The 15,607-nt window shown below is 36.4% G+C and overlaps 1 protein-coding gene across 3 annotated transcripts in view; it reads left to right on the top strand.

Annotated features, from left to right (window-relative positions):
• The window catches only part of HORMAD1 (HORMA domain containing 1), a 23,019-nt gene that overhangs the window by 2,358 nt on the left and 5,054 nt on the right, over positions 1 to 15,607 (top strand). For 2 of the 3 annotated variants that reach the window (XM_011937810.1, XM_011937809.1), the window contains exons 3-13: positions 1,489 to 1,633; positions 3,787 to 3,850; positions 4,349 to 4,385; positions 6,481 to 6,501; positions 6,764 to 6,790; positions 8,644 to 8,711; positions 9,201 to 9,352; positions 11,117 to 11,373; positions 13,606 to 13,672; positions 13,774 to 13,850; positions 14,897 to 14,980. In XM_011937810.1, the coding sequence (XP_011793200.1) occupies positions 1,489 to 1,633; positions 3,787 to 3,850; positions 4,349 to 4,385; positions 6,481 to 6,501; positions 6,764 to 6,790; positions 8,644 to 8,711; positions 9,201 to 9,352; positions 11,117 to 11,373; positions 13,606 to 13,672; positions 13,774 to 13,850; positions 14,897 to 14,980 (999 nt within the window). The remainder of the gene's footprint in view (positions 1 to 1,488; positions 1,634 to 3,786; positions 3,851 to 4,348; positions 4,386 to 6,480; positions 6,502 to 6,763; positions 6,791 to 8,643; positions 8,712 to 9,200; positions 9,353 to 11,116; positions 11,374 to 13,605; positions 13,673 to 13,773; positions 13,851 to 14,896; positions 14,981 to 15,607) is intronic. The other variant, XM_011937811.1, reaches the window with a different exon arrangement.

The raw sequence follows: 15,607 nt of genomic DNA, 5'->3' as shown, positions 1-15,607 counted from the left end.
GGAGGCTGAGGCGGGACAATGGCGTAAACCCGGAGGCGGAGTTTGCCTTGAGCTGAGATCTGGCCACTGCACTCCAACCTGGGCGACAGAGCGAGACTTTGTCTCAAAAAAAAAAAAAAAAGAAAAAAGAAAATTAATGTTTGTAACCCAGAGACAAATATGCTTTTGTTATCTTTATATAGGATTTTGCATTACACTTAATCTCTGTTAAACCTACTCAGTGACTAAAGAGAAAAATCAATGTTATCTATCCACGTATTATGCATTTACAGGCAGTTAATCTGCAAGGGGATTCTTAGGATTTTTAGGTACTTTTTGAGCTGAGGCTGAGGTGAGAGGATCGCTTGAGCTCAAGAGTTTGAGATCAGCCTGGGTAACATAGTGAGACTTCATCTCTATGGAAAAAAAAAAAAACATTAGCCAGGCATGGTGGTGCATGCCTGTAGTATCAGCTACTTTAGAGGTTGTGCGAGGATATATGAAATGTCATATATGAAATGTCTAGAATATGCAAATTTATAGGGACAGAAAGGCTAGTGGGTGGGACATGGGATGGGATAAGGGACAGGGAGTGATTGCTAATTGGTATGGGTTTCCTTTTTGGGGTGAAGAAAATGCTATGAAATTGATGGTGGTGATTGTTGCACACATACCTCTGTGAATAAACTAAAAACCATTAAACTGAAAAACACTTTATATGGGTGTCCCAAAAAGGTGTTTTTAAAATACCAGCCACTACTAATATTTGTTTTATTTATCCTCAAAATACTAGTATTTGATATATTTGAATATAATCTGTAGAATTATATAATTATTCTATACTTTTTTTTTTTTGAGATGGAGTCTCACTTTGTCACTCAGGCTGGAGTGCAGTGGCGCAATCTTGGCTCACTGCAACCTCTGCCTCCTGGGCTCAAGCAATTCCCTGCCTCAGCCTTCCAAGTAGCTGGGATTACAGGAGTAGCTGGGTTTACAGGCGTCCACCACCATGCCCAGCTATTTTTTGTATTTTTAGTAGAGATAGGGTTTCACCATTTGGCCAGGCTGGTCTTGAACTCCTGACCTAGTGATCCACCCACCTCAGCCTCCCAAAGTGCTGGGATTACAGGTGTGAGCCACTGCACCTGGCCTATACTTTTTTAATGAAATAGTTTGTGCCCATCAACTTGCATCCAATTGAGGTTGTAGGCAGCTGTGATCGTGCCACTGCACTCCAGCCGGGGCAATAGAGTGAGACCCTGTCTCAATTTAAAAAAAAAAAAATTAAAAAGATTTTTAGGTACTTTTTGCATGTGTCCTTTAGGCTATTACCCTAGAAACACCCTCACATTTTACATCCCGCTGTGACTTTTGGGGGATTACTAACCAATATAGGGAGGAATTCTTGGGGCGAGTACTATGCTTATACAAAATTAGATCTATGTTAAGAGAAACTACTTTATTTTTAATAAATTTAAATAAAGTGTTCGATTTTCCCTTGAATTTTAGAGTGCACTGGTATTTCCCAATAAGATATCAACTGAACACCAGTCTTTGGTGTTAGTGAAGAGGCTCCTAGCAGTTTCAGTATCCTGTATCACATATCTGAGAGGAATATTCCCAGAATGCGCTTATGGAACAAGATATCTAGATGGTAATATAATATTTATTTTAAAGCTTTATTTTAAAATGGTATTTTTATTTTTGCTTGCTCTAAAACTATAATTTTTGACTTAGAAATTTTATTTTAATAGAAGCTTTATTAATACAATTAATATACCTGACAGTTCACTTGTTTAAAAGTGTACATTTCAACGATTTTTAATAAATTCCCAGAGTTGTACAACGATCACCACAGTCAATTTTAGAACATTTCTTCATCCCAAAAAGAAACTCCATACTCATTACGCCACTATACACTTCCCCTCAACCTTCCCAGTCCTAGGCAATCACACACTTTCTGTCTGTACAGATTTACTTATTCTGGATATTTCATATAAATGAAATAATATAAAATGTGGTCCTGTCCAGGCACAGTGACTCACGCCTGTAATCCCAGCACTTTGGGAGGCTGAGGCGGGCGGATCACAAAGTCAAGAGATAGAGACCATCCTGGCCAACATGGTGAAACCCGTGTCTACTAAAAATACAAAAATTAGCCAGGCATGGTAGTACATGCCTATAGTCCCAGCTAGTTGGGAGGCTGAGCAGGAGAACTGCTTGAACCCGGGAGGTGGAGGTTGCAGTGAGCCAAGATTGAGCCACTGCACTCCAGCCTGGTGACACAGCAAGACTACGTCTCAAAAAAAAAAAAACAAAATTGGTCCTTTGTGACTGGCTTTCAACTAGCATGTTTTCAGGGTTCCTCTATATTGTAACATGGATAAGTGCTTCATCCCTTTTTGTTGCTGAATAATGTTCTATTGTATGGCTGTACCACATTTTACTTATCCCTTTACCAATTGATGAACATTTGGGTTCTCTTTTTGGCTATTATGAATAATGCCACATTGATGTACATGTTTTTGTTTGGATACCTAAATGGTTTTAAAATATATATATTCAATACCTTTAGAAGCACTTAATCATAAAATTTTTCCTTAGTTTCTCAAGTATAATTTTACCTGAAATTATGCTTATAATGATGAAAGAAATTGATAGAAAACATTCTGTTATTTATAACTTTATATAGTAGTAGTGTATGTTCTTGTGCTATTTTAAGGAAGTAAAAATACAGCCAGGGCCAGGCGTGGAAGCTCATGTCTGTAATCCCAGCACTTTGGGAGGCTGAGGCAGGAGGATCACTTAAGGCCAGGAGTTCAAGATGAGCCTGGTCAACATAAGGAGACTCCATCTCTTTTTTTTAAATTAAAATAATAAAAATAATAATAATACAGTCAGTTTATACTACAATAACTTATTTCTCAGTACATTATACATGCATAATATTATACACCAGTTATGTGCTGGGCAATATGGTAAGCACTATGTTATGTACGATGTCTTGCTAATTCATGTAACAGTCCTGCAAATACCTGTTTTTCAAATAAGGAACTTGAGGATATGAGATACTCTCAGTGTTTTCCACTGTGTTACATGTTGCTTCTTTGCAGGCCTCTTTGTTTTTGATAGCCAGTTAACTTCTTGGCCTTTACAAGTATTTAATTGGGATAAGATTCTAAGATTCTTGTATAACAATGGCATGGAAGCAACATATCTAATTTTATGGATTCCATAAATTTTTTATGAAATGTTTTTGTACCCATCAACTTGCATCCTAATTATTATGCTGGCATTTTCTAATAAATATTAAAAGACTACTTTCATATAACCTTTCTTCCTTTAATTACATTGATAATATTAATCATCTGGGTATTAATTATTGCTATTAATAATTTACCTGTGCTGGGCATGGCGGCTTACGCTTGTAGTCCCAGCACTTTTGGAGGTCGAGGCAGGCGGGTCACCTGAGGTCAGGAGTTTGAGACTAGCCTGGCCAACATGAGAAAATCCTGTCTCTACCAAAAAATACAAAAATTAGCCGGTCATGGTGGCACGCCTGAAGTCCCAGCTACTGGGGAGGCTGAGGTGGGAGAAAGGCTTGACTTGGGAGGCAGAAGTTCCAGTGAGCTGAGATCATGCCACTGCACTCCATCCTGGGTGATGGAGTGAGACCCTGTCTCAAAATAATAATAATTGTAATTATAATGTACCTGTAATACACAGCTGAATAAAATAAACTTCATTTAAAATTTCTAGTTGTTTACTTTTCTTAAGTAACTCTATATTTCATCTTTTTGTGTTTAGATCTTTGTGTCAAAATACTGAGAGAAGATAAAAATTGTCCGGGATCTACACAGTTAGTGAAATGGCAAGTAAAAGAATACCTAAAGAGAGAAAATTATTTTTTCTTATATTACTTTTTTTTGTACCTTGGATACCTTTTGGTGTTTAACCAAATTTTAGTGAATCACCCTTTAATGCTAGATAGCATTTTTGTAGGTCATTAAGTTTTCGACTGACGTTTTCCTCTCATTGAAGTCTGGGTATTTAGAAAAATAAATTTTAAAAATAAATGTTCCTTTATTTTATGCCCCATGCAAGCAGGCTTTATTTATTTTATTATTGTTCCCCACAAATAGCTATCAGACATTTTGTATTTTCCCTTCCATCCCTGTCCATCATTTTACATTTCTGCAACATTGTTTTTTATGTTTCGTCTTGTTTAAAGCTAGTTAATAAGAAGGGAGCTTTAATAAAACATTTTTGTATTATTTAATAATGAGATAATATGGAAATTTATGAAAATAACTCTTTTCTGGAAATGCATTCAGTCTAAAAATGAATCCTTGATTTTTTTTTTTTTTAGGATGCTAGGATGTTATGATGCTTTACAGAAAAAATATGTAAGTCTTGCAATCTCTCTATCCTTTTTTTCTATAGTTTGTGATCTACAAATCTAACTGGAATCATCATGTAGTAAAACATTCATTTGAACTAACTTGAGTGTAAGTCAGTCTGAGTTACTGAAAAGCCTAAACATTTGAATATTTTAAAGACTAATCATCAAGTCATTTAAAGCTAATGGAATTGATACTAAACAAACTTTTCCAAGCTAGTTTTTTAAACACTTATTTGTATTAATAACACATGTTAACTTATAAAAAATTAATGAATTAAAGAGTCTTTTCAAATAGTTTATTCATTAGTTTCACATGCCCTCTACAAACTTGTTTATAGTAATAATTTAATAAATTATTTCCTTATTAGGGTTCAAAAATAAATTTCCACATAATCTAGGTTAAATTGTCACAAATTCTGAATTAGCAAAATTAAGAAGGTTTTAAGATGGATTGTAAGCCTTTTTGCATACTTAGTATAATTTAGTATCAACATGTATAATGAAGTCCAGCACTAGGCTAATTGTGAAGAAGATGAATTTTTATTCATGGTTCCTAACCTTCCCCATTAAGGTGTAGTAAGTATTGAGCGCCTGTTATGTGCTAGGCATTTCTTCTAGGTAGGAACTGGTTAAGCTAACAGTGATCAACAAAACAAAGAGAGTCCCTTGTATAGTAGGAAAACAAGTAGTTAATAAAACAAATCATATACTTTTCAATAATGTTAAATGCCATTAAAGTTTTTAGCAAAAGTATGTGGTAAATGGAAAGGTAAGGTAACTTTAGATGGGATGGTCATAGGAGCTTCTCTGAGGAAGTGACATTTAAGAGACCTGAATGAGAAGAAACCAGCTAGGCACTGATTTTAGGAGAGAATATTCCCAGCAGAGCAGCAAATGCAAAGAATTGGAAGGAAGTTTAGAGAGTTCCAGGAACAAAAAGAAGGCCAATATGACTGAGGGCAATTGTGCAGTGGGGGTGAATAACATGAGATGAGCCTGGGCAGATAAGCAGGGCCAGAGCACTCAGTGGATTTTATTTTAGGTGCAAAGAAAAGCCATTCGAAGGTTATATGTAGAAATGTAATATTTGATTTACATTTAAAAATTGTTTTAGACCAGACACAGTGGCTCACGCCTGTACTCCCAGCACCTTGGGAAGCCAAGGCAGGTGGATCACCTGAGGTCAGGAGTTTGAGACCAGTCTGGCCAACATGTTGAAACCTTGTCTCTACTAAAAGTACAAAAATGAGCTAGGCATGGTGGCATGCCTGTAATCCCAGCTATTCAGGAGGCTGAGGCAGGGGAATCACTTGAACCTGGGAGGTGGAGGTTGCAGTAAGCTGAGATCATGCCACTGTACTCCAGCCTGAGGGACAGAGTGATACTCTGTCTTAAAAAAAAAAAAAAAAAGTTTTAAATCACTTTGCCCACAACTTAGAGAATCTGCTGTAGAAGGAGAATAAGATTGGGAGTAAGGAGAATAGCACCTAGGCCATTACTGTAGTACTGGTGAGAGATAATGGTTGCTTAGACCAGGATAGCAGAGAGAGGAGATTCAGAATAGATTTGGCAGTAGAACTGATTGGATTTGTTGATGGACTGGCTGTGTAATATAAGGAAAAGATCAGAATCAAGGATGACTCTTAGATTTTTGGCAGATCATTTGATTAAATTATTTTCTATGATTTTCTTTTCCTATGGTCTCCAAAACTTCCTCCCTGGGACCCTGAACTCTCGGCTGTTTCTTTTTTCAAAATCAGTTCTCATTGTTTTTGGTATAACACATATATTGTGTTATTTCACAATATATATATTTTTCCTTGTAACCGGCAGTAATGTCCTTTTTGCTTACATCAATGAAATAAAGTGCTGACATGAATTTCAATCATCAGTGATTTTACTAGCAACAGATATTTCAGGGGATAGGGAAGCATATCTAAGGTACTGCATTATAGGCATTGATCTTATGCAGTCAAGATCTGCAATGATTATTTGTTATTAGGAATACATGTTGAAATAGGACAAAGAATTCTTATGATTCATAATGAAAAAATATTTTGTAGACTACAAGTAAATTTTTGTTCTTTGTTGTATTTCAGCTAAGGATGGTTGTTCTAGCTGTAAGTATTTTTAAATTGTGTGTTCTTTTTAAAATGCTGCCAACTTTGGCCTTGCTTAATTAAATAACACTAAAACTATCAATTGATTATGTCACATTATTGGAATAACTAATCTATTCAATGGAATGAAAAAGTAACATTTTGGGTGGTCATTTTTATTTGTTTGTTTTGGTGAGTTCACATGAAGTTTAGTCTAAATGTCTTAATTTTGCTCTTGAATACTTAGCCTTAGATAACTCAATTGTAAATTGTTTTTGAATAGGTATACACAAACCCAGAAGATCCTCAGGTAAGTGTGCTTGAGTTACTAATGAAACATAATGCCTCTAATATCTAAAAATAACATAAAACATAATATAAGAATATCTTATGCTTTTAATTATGCTTTAATCAATATACTTTCGTATATATTTTCACATTTGAACTTCATAAAACTCTTCTGAGGTAAGGCAGGGCTTGGATTGTTACCTTTAAACAGATTAACATGACAGAGATTATGTGACTGATCTTAGGCCACAAAGCTTACAAACTGTTAGAAATGACTTAAATCTCCTGACGTCTAATTCTTTACAGTATTTTTTATACTATATTTTAGAATTATGAAAGGGCTTGAGTTTTAGGAAAGTAAGAAAGTCATCTTTAAACTTAGAATATTCATCCCAATTCAGTCATGGCTACCTATTTATCTCACAATTAAAGGAGAGAAAGCAGAACATGAAAGGGAAAACCGGAAGATAAGAAACAAGGGGGAAAGATCTACTGAGTGCTTACTCTGTATTAGGCTCTGTTCTTTGGGGCTTTATGTGCATTATCTCATTTATTCATCCCAGCTTTCATGAGGTAACCACTATTAGCATCTCCACTCTACAAATTAGGAAATCTAGGTACAAGGGGTTTCTTGCCTAAGGTCATAGTGGCAGAAGAGGCAGAACCAGGTTTTGAACCTAGGAATGCCAGTTCACGATTTGGGTGTTTACCCATTAGGCTATAGTTGTTATAATGTTTCATTCAGTCAAGGAGAGGTAGATTTAAACTGGTGTTAAAAATAGATGCTTAAAAACATCACTATGTAAGCAATGAAATATAAAGAAAGCAATAAAAGTTTTCACGCTTCAGGAGGGCTGAGAATGTGTCTGTTCTTTGATACTCACACCTGCAATTAATGCTTAATATGTGTCCATGCTGACAAAGCAGATCATTTGGGTAAAGACTGTGAATTAATAGATTGTTCAGAAAACGAATTGATTGTTCAGAAAATGTTCATTTATTTTCTTTTTTTTTTTTTCTGAGACGGAGTCTCGCTCTGTCACCCAGGCTGGAGTGCAGTGGCCGGATCTCAGCTCACTGCAAGCTCTGCCTCCCGGGTTCCTGCCATTCTCCTGCCTCAGCCTCCCGAGTAGCTGGGACTACAGGCGCCCGCCACCTCGCCCGGCTAGATTTTTGTATTTTTTAGTAGAGACGGGGTTTCACTGTGTTAGCCAGGATGGTCTTGATCTCCTAACTTCGTGATCCACCCGTCTCGGCCTCCCAAAGTACTGGGATTACAGGCTTGAGCCACCGCGCCCGGCCCATTTATTTTCATATGTTTTATAATTGTGCATTTTTTCTATCAGTAAATTAGCAACCTTGTTGATACAATAACAACATTTATTGAATGTTTACTATATGTCAGGTACTTTATAAAGTACCCTGTATAAATTATCCCATTTGTGAATATTTATTCACAACTACCAATGAGATATGTACTATCTTTAATCCCTTTTTTAGCTGGGGAAACTAAAACTGAAACTAAGGCTTAAGTGGCATGCCTGTGGTTACAGTATAGCAAAGATTTAAGCCCTGTGTTAGCCACTCTGCTGAGGTATGTTGCCTCCGTTATCTGCCTGCTAAGGAGTTCCTTCCATGTGGTATAAATAACATACATTAAAATGAGTTGGGAAATAAATGTCTCTCCAAGACTGAAGCCCCATACCCAAACCATGAACACTGAACACGAGGAATCAAAAGCTTCAATGGACCTATAGGGATTAATATGGCAGAAAAAAAGTATTGACTAAATGTTGAGTCATACAAAACAGAATATAGCTATTTAGCAGCTAGTACTGAATATCAGAAACATAACTGCAATATTTTCTATTTAAGACAATTTCAGAATGTTACCAATTCAAATTCAAATATACCAATAATGGACCACTCATGGACTTCATAAGGTATTGTTCTGTAGTTTTCTTTTTGTATTACAGATTACCACTTATTCATATTAATGCTATATCGCTAAACTTCAGGATTCATTCTGAAACTGCAGGGTCATCCCCAATTAACTATCAAGATGTGGCTATGCAAAATGGAGTGGTGACTTGGAGTAGCTTCAAGCCAGGATTCTGTGGTTAATTATAAGCAATTTTAATTGTGGAAAGAGAACTTAGGTGATTAGAAACATAGAAATACAACTTTAAAACATCATTTGCTTTCTTTAAACACTTTATATAAAATGCATTTAAGTAAAATTAAGTTATTGATTTCTAGCAATGATACTAATATTAAAATTTTATAATAGTGACATTAAAACACATGGTAACTTTCAAGTTAACAGCTTAATGCTATAATAGAAATAAGAATCTCAAATAGTTAAAATGTAAAGTTATGATACTAGAAGCCACAGGTTTCATAAAAGAAGTTAATATGTGATTCTCTTCTAGTAAAAACCAAAGCAATGAATCTAGCATGTCATCTACCGACACCAAGAAAGCAAGCATTCTCCTGATTCGCAAGATTTATATCCTAATGCAAAATCTGGGGCCTTTACCTAATGATGTTTGTTTGACCATGAAACTTTTTTACTACGATGAAGGTACTATTTGCAATACATCCTGTTTCAGTTGGTACCTATGTTTTATTATTATTGAAACAATTGGTTTCCATTCCAAATATTTTTAGCACCTAAATTTTTTGAAATTATAAAATTTACATTTAATATCACTATTCAAAAGGAAAGATTTGCAAAATTAAGCTTTAAAATAGATGCTTCTCTAGTGATAGGAACAAATCCATGTGAAGTATAACCTCACTCAATTAAATCAATTTAACAATGAGTTAACAGTTTTCACTTATCAGATTGGTAAAATGTGTTAATCCATTATTGATAAGGATGTGAGGAAACAGGAACGTTTTTCTTTTTTGGAGACTGAGTCTTGCTCTGTCTCCCAGGCTGGAGTGTAGTGGCACAATCTCAGCTCACTGCAGCCTCCACCTCCTGGGTTCAAGCGATTCTCCTGCCTCACTTCCTGAGTAGCTGGGACTACAGGCATTCGCCACCATGTCTGGCTAACTTTTGTATTTTTAGTAGAGATGGGGTTTCACCGTATTGGCCAGGCTAGTCTTGAACTCCTGATCTCAAGTGATTCACCCACTTTGGCTTCCCAAAGAACTGGGATAATGGGCATAAACCACCGCACCCGGCCAAGCACGCACTTTTATACACTTGAGGGACTGTATACAGGTTCTACATTTTTAGAGGACAATTTGGCAGTATCAAAATTTTAAATCTTTAATCCAGAAATTCTATAGTGAGAAAATTATATTGAAAATATAATTGTGCAAATATGCAAAGTTATATAAGGATTTTGGTTATAGCATTGGCTAAAATAGGAACAAAGTGGAAACAACTTGAGTGTCCTTCATTGGGGACTGAGTAAATAAATTATAGTCCATCTGCATAATAGAATACTACACAAGCTGTTAAAAAGAAGGTGCTGATAAATTACATTATCCAAGATATATTATTAAGTTAAAACCAGCTAGATATGGAACAGTATGATCTCATTTGTGTTTTTTAAGGAATTTTATATATATTTCCTAAAACCTATGTAAATATGAAATATCTTTTATTATATGCATGTCTTCTAGAAGAACATAAAGCAACAAAAATAACAACTAACATTTATTGAGTATTTACTATGTGCCAGTTCTGTTCTCAACATTTTACAGCACTTTATTTTATTCCCACAATGACCCTGTGAAGTAGGTACTATTATTTTCACTATTTGACAGATGAGAAAATCAAATCAAAGATGAAAAAAATTCACTCAAGGTCACAGACAGTCAAGTGAAGAAAACAAAGCTTACCTTTAGGGAATAAAATGGGGACTTGGACATAGTAGGAGAGTGATTCTTTTTTTTTTTTTTTTTTTTTTTTTTTTTGAGGCGGAGTCTCGCTCTGTCGCCCGGACTGGAGTGCAGTGGCCGGATCTCAGCTCACTGCAAGCTCCGCTTCCGGGTTCATGCCATTCTCCTACCTCAGCCTCCGGAGTAGCTGGGACTACAGGCGCCCGCCACCTCGCCCGGCTAGTTTTTTTGTATTTTTAGTAGAGACGGGGTTTCACCGTGTTAGCCAGGATGGTCTCGATCTCCTGACCTCGTGATCCGCCCGTCTCGGCCTCCCAAAGTGCTGGGATTACAGGCTTGAGCCACCGCACCCGGCGAGAGTGATTCTTATGTTTTGCATTATGCCCTTATATACTATTTGAAATACCCGCAATCTGCATGTGTTTTTATAATAATAATAACATTTTCTTTAATTTCATGAACAGCACAGTTTACACTTACTTTTTTGCAGTTACACCCCCAGATTACCAGCCTCCTGGTTTTAAGGATGGTGATTGTGAAGGAGTTATATTTGAAGGGGAGCCTATGTACTTAAATGTGGGAGAAGTCTCAACACCTTTTCACATCTTCAAAGTAAAAGTGACCACTGAGAGAGAACGAATGGAAAATATTGATTCAACTATACTATCACCAAAACAAATAAAAACACCATTTCAAAAAATCCTGAGGGACAAAGATGTAGAAGATGAACAGGAGCATTATACAAGTGTAAGTGTATTTCAAGAGTTATAAAGAACAATAATAACAAATGTTCTACTCAATTCTGAAGATTTTTTATAGCTCCCATTAACATTTGTGTAAATTCTGTATTATAATCATGAACTCAAGGTTGGAAGGGTCCTTAAAGTCTAGGCCTATGGTTTTAAAACTTTTTATTTAGTCCAAACATTATACTAGAACTTAAAAGCACAACTATTCTGGTTGAAGCAGGGTATGTTCCTGAAGGCTCTGCTACTCTATATGTCACTTACTTTCATAGTGGACTCTGAGGAAACCCCTCGGACTCTAGGGCATAATTTGAAAAGCATTGCACTAGTCCAACCCCTGGCTAATGATGGAATCTTTTCTACGACATCCCTATTAAGTGTTCAGGTAGCCTGTGCTTGAATTTCTCTAGGTCCTGGAAAGTAACTGTTCTGAAGCAGCCTGGAAGTTCCTGGAAGTCAGGAAGTATCTTATTCAACTTTTTAATCATCCTGTGCCTAGCACTTGGATTTGTAGTTAGTGCATCCTAAGTATTAGTCGAGTGAATGGATGAATAGAAGTATAAAAGAGTTTTTTTGTTGCCTTACTTCCAGCAAATGTGAAAGTCATTATTGCTTTAATCTTTCAGGGATTAACATTATATCCTTTAATCTCACTTCTCTTGTTTTCTCTGTCTCAATTTATTCTAAATTATGACTACAATACTTATGTACAGAGATTCACTATTCTGATTAGGCTCTCTGACCACATCTTTACACATGGAAAATTCAATCAATTTTCAACCAATTCAGTCAAAGAAAAAAAACTTTTTTCTAAGACCTAAATCCCAGTCTTGCTTTATAACAAATATGGCTGAGGTAGCATTCTTGAAAATATTTAAATCTCTTTCACATGTATCACAAAGGGAACAATAATTGTAATGTAGACATTAAACCTGTTGCTATTTTTACCATAACATGACTGAGCTTATCCTTCAATAACTCTCTGAAGAGTTTTTATTGTGTGTGTATATATATATATATTATTTTATTTTATTTTATTTTATTTATTTATTTTTTGAGACAGAGTTTCGCTCTTGTTGCCCAGGCTGGAGTGCAATGGCACGATCTCAGCTCACAGCAACCTCCACCTCCCTGGTTCAAGCGATTCTCCTGCCTCAGCTTCCTGAGTAGCTGGGATTACAGACATGCACCACCATGCCCGGCTAATTTTGTATTTTTAGTAGAGACAGGGTTTCTCCATGTTGGTTAGGCTGGTCTCAAATTCCCAACCTCAGGTGATCCGCCCATCTCTGCCTCCCAAAATGCTGGGATTACAGGCATGAGCCACCACTCCTGACCGAAAGTTGTATATTTTTATCATTTGTCCTTAAAGCAACCCTGCAAAATAAAGAAAAATAGTATTTTATACTTTATTTGGATTAATAAATTGCCTTTTGATAGTAATTCTAGGAACACTTTTATTTCTAGTAAGTATAAGGTAGTTGTAGGTTTTTGGGGTTTTTTGGTTTGTTTTGTTTTGTTTTTTGAGACAGAGTCTTGCTCTGTTGCCCAGACTGGAGTGCAGTGGCAGATCTTGGCTCACTGCAACCGCTAGCCTTCTGGGTTCAAGGTATTCTCCTGCCTTAGCCTCCTGAGTAGCTGGGATTACAAGCATGTGCCACCATGCCGGGCTAATTTTTGTATTTTTAGTAGAGACGGGATTTCACTATGTTAGCCAGCCTGGTCTCCAACTCCTGACCTCAAGTGATCTGCCCACCTCAGCCTTCCAAAGTGCTGGGATTACAGGTGTATGCCATTGCGCCCAGCCTGGGTTTTTGTTTGTTTGTTTTTGAGACAGGGTCTCGTTCTGTCTCCCAGGCTGGAGTGCAGTGGGATGATCACAGCTACTGCAGTCTCAAACTTCTGGGCTCAACCGATCCTCTCACCTCAGCCTCTTGTGTAGCTGGGACCACAGAAACATGCCACCACACCTGGCTAATTTTTTAAATTTTTTCATAGAGATGAGGTCTCATCATATTGCCCAGGCTAATCTGGAACTACTAGTCTCAAGCAATCCTCCCTCCATGGCCTTCCAAAGTGCTAGGAATACAAGCATGAGCCACCATGCCCAGCCAGTAGTTTTATATTGTATTTAGCCTTCACATGAAACAAATTTGTTCATAAATGCTTTCTGCTCACTTGTTTTAATTCCTTCTTGAAATGTGTCCATTTTTTTCTTCACATAATTATATAGGATGATTTGGACATGGAAACTAAAATGGAAGAACAGGAAAAAAACCCTGCATCTTCTGAACTTGGAGGTAAGAAGTTAATGAAAATGTACATTAACTCACTTCCAACTCAATTTTATACCCGTTTAATTTTTTTTCTTTTTTCTTTCTTATTTTTTTTTTTTTAACAGAACCAAGTTTAGTTTGTGAGGAAGATGAAATTATGAGGTCTAAAGAAAGTCCAGATCTTTCCATTTCTCATTCTCAGGTATAAACTTGATAGTTCCATCTCACTTTTGTTTTGTTCAAAGGACAGTTGCTTATATGCTATTTTTTTATTTTTCAGATTTTCTTATTCCAGGTCTTTTAGATTAAATTCAATATTTAGAATGCTTATTATTAACTAACAACTAAATCTGGCAATTATATGTTGATGAATTTTGGGTATATTACTGGTGAATTTGTTTAGTAATAAACCTAAATACTATTGGTAGAATTTGAGAATTTCAGAGCTAGATAGAATCTTATGCAGTTATTTATTCTGCCCTGCTTCATATTTATAAATGGAATATATAATACATTTGTGTTGCCTTGGAGCATACATGTTTTATTTTCCTTTTCAAATACAGTAAAATCCTGAAATAAGAGATGTAGGTTATATGAACTTAGAAATAACATGATTGATGATTGATTGTCTACCTTCCTCTGCCCAGCCCATTTCTCAAATGAGTAGACTAAATTTCTGGTCTTCTGGAAGGGTGATGCCTGGTGATTATTTGGTACTTTCTCTGTTCAGTGGTTGGCCAATTATGTAGTGTCAGTTTCACTATCTTTACTTTTGTGCTTTTTGTACAGTATGAACCAACTCAAAATTATTGGTTTTAACTTAACAAGACCCTAAATTTTATGTGGTTAAATTTTTGGACTCCATTTATTGTGTTATGAAAAGGTTCTATTGGCCGGGCGCGGTGGCTCAAGCCTGTAATCCCAGCACTTTGGGAGGCCGAGACGGGTGGATCACGAGGTGAGGAGATCGAGACCATCCTGGTCTACACGGTGAAACCCCGTCTCTGCTAAAAAATACAAAAAAAAAAAACTAGCCGGGCGAGATGGCGGGCGCCTGTAGTCCCAGCTACTCGGGAGGCTGAGGCAGGAGAATGGCGTAAACCCGGGAGGCGGAGCTTGCAGTGAGCCGAGATCGCGCCACTGCACTCCAGCCTGGGCGACAGAGTGAGACTCCGTCTCAAAAAAAAAAAAAAAAGAAAAGGTTTTATTATACTAAGTTATATTTTTTGTAATTCTTTTCTTTTTTAGGTTGAACAGTTAGTTAACAAAACATCTGAACTTGATATGTCTGAAAGCAAAACAAGAAGTGGAAAAGTCTTTCAGAATAAAATGGTAAATATCTCTTTAGGTTTGTTTTCCCTTCTAACCTTGTAACTCCCCCATATGTGAGTTTATTTTAATATTCATTTATTAGACCAATATTTACTAAGTACCTATTATGTGTCAGGTATTTTACTAGGTGCTTAGGATATAACCTGAATAACACATACTTCTTGGTCTTAGCTAAAGTTTAGTAACTGGAAATAAACAAGCAATGATATAGAGCCGTTATAGAAGTCTGAACAGGCTACGTAGGCACAAAGAAAGGAATGGTTAATTTTACTGAAGGTATATTAAAGAGAGGGACCCAGGAAAGGTTTTGGGAAGAAATGATACTATCATCCAGACTTCCAGAGAAATGTCCTAGAATGCCAGAATGTTCCCATGCTTGATCTTTTTTTTTCCTTTTTAAATTTCATTTAATTTAAGTTCTAAGATACATGTGCAGGACGTGCAGGTTTGTTACATAGGTAAACGTGTGCCATAGTGGTTTGCTGCACCTATCAATCTGTTACCTAGGTATTAAGCCCCACACTCTTTAGCTATTTATTCTAATGCTCTCCCTCCCTCCAACCCCCGACAGGCCCCAGTGTGTATTTTTCCCCTCTTTGTGTCTATGTGTTCTCATGGTTTAGATAC

Source organism: Colobus angolensis, unplaced genomic scaffold (assembly GCF_000951035.1).
Source record: "Colobus angolensis palliatus isolate OR3802 unplaced genomic scaffold, Cang.pa_1.0 Scaffold169, whole genome shotgun sequence".
Classification (NCBI taxonomy): domain Eukaryota; kingdom Metazoa; phylum Chordata; class Mammalia; order Primates; family Cercopithecidae; genus Colobus; species Colobus angolensis.
The sequence above is the reverse complement of the archived record's forward strand: the minus strand, read 5'-3'. Positions and strand labels throughout refer to the sequence as shown.